This window comes from Eimeria mitis, genomic scaffold, assembly GCF_000499745.2.
Source record: "Eimeria mitis Houghton genomic scaffold, Emh_scaff738, whole genome shotgun sequence".
Taxonomy (NCBI): Eukaryota; Apicomplexa; class Conoidasida; order Eucoccidiorida; family Eimeriidae; genus Eimeria; species Eimeria mitis.
The window spans coordinates 173-1,074 of record NW_013575385.1 but is presented as its reverse complement, the minus strand read 5'-3'; the positions used below and the strand labels follow the sequence as shown (position 1 = coordinate 1,074).

Genomic DNA, 902 nt, shown 5'->3' with positions numbered 1-902 from the left:
TGTGTGCGTCAGGTTGGCACTGAGACTGCGGGCGTTTGCCTCTTCCGCGGTAACTTGTTGAAGGAAAAGACCTGCCGGTTGCGACTGATGAGGTATGTGAACCATAGCTGCCTTCTGTGGATGTGTAAGAACATTTGGATTCTCGAGGTAATCCAGTAGAATATCTCTTGCATGTTCATAAGCAGCGTGAAGTTCGTACTTTTCTGCCCGTTTATTTGTACATCAGTCTATGAAATGCCTTTATTTCAGGGAGAACGATGAACGTATTGTTAGCGTGCGTTTCCTGACATCACCGTCGGATGCCAAAATCCACTATATGCTTGTGTGCTACGCAAGCTCAATAACTTGTTACGCTGTTCCGCTCAAGGGAGAGCCCAAGGTTTGTCTTTGCTCGTCTTGGGGAATTCCTACATAAGTTTCGGCCGAGCATGAAGTCACTTAGAGGAAGATCACGCTGCTAAGCTCTTGCGCTGCCGTGCTTTTCTGTTTCGTACTGTTTTACTTTATTGACGGATTTCGCCTCAAAATTACTTGCCTGATTTCTTACCTTCTGCGCAGGTCTCCCACACGGACAGCGTGCCCGTTGGGTCTACTCTGGTTGTGAGCGCGTTGCCGTCGCTTGGCACGTTTGTTGTACACCATGATGAGGGGATATTTTGTGTCGATCCTGATCAGGGCAAGCGCTGCACGAGCAAACTCCTACCGGTGTATTGCATAAAGTTAGGCTCATTCTTGTCTAGGGTTATTTTAAGGAAGGGGAAAACCGTAGAGTTACATGGGGTTACATCAGTCGTCTCAGTAATGTACTGTTGGGTGTAGGCAATCTGTGGGCCCTTCCAGCCGAAGGCCACTGCCACGTCTTGGCCACTCACAAATCCTATATTGTCTCCGTCACGACGGAA

The 902-nt window shown here is 48.4% G+C and overlaps 1 protein-coding gene across 1 annotated transcript in view; it reads left to right on the top strand.

Annotated features, from left to right (window-relative positions):
• Window positions 1-415, top strand: part of EMH_0021140 (uncharacterized protein) — a gene marked incomplete at both ends in the record, with an annotated part of 1,010 nt that extends 595 nt beyond the window's left edge. Inside the window, 2 exons of the mRNA XM_013501695.1 lie at window positions 13-92; window positions 250-415. Of these exons, the coding sequence (XP_013357149.1) occupies window positions 13-92; window positions 250-415 (246 nt within the window). The remainder of the gene's footprint in view (window positions 1-12; window positions 93-249) is intronic.
• Window positions 416-902: the final 487 nt, after the last annotated feature.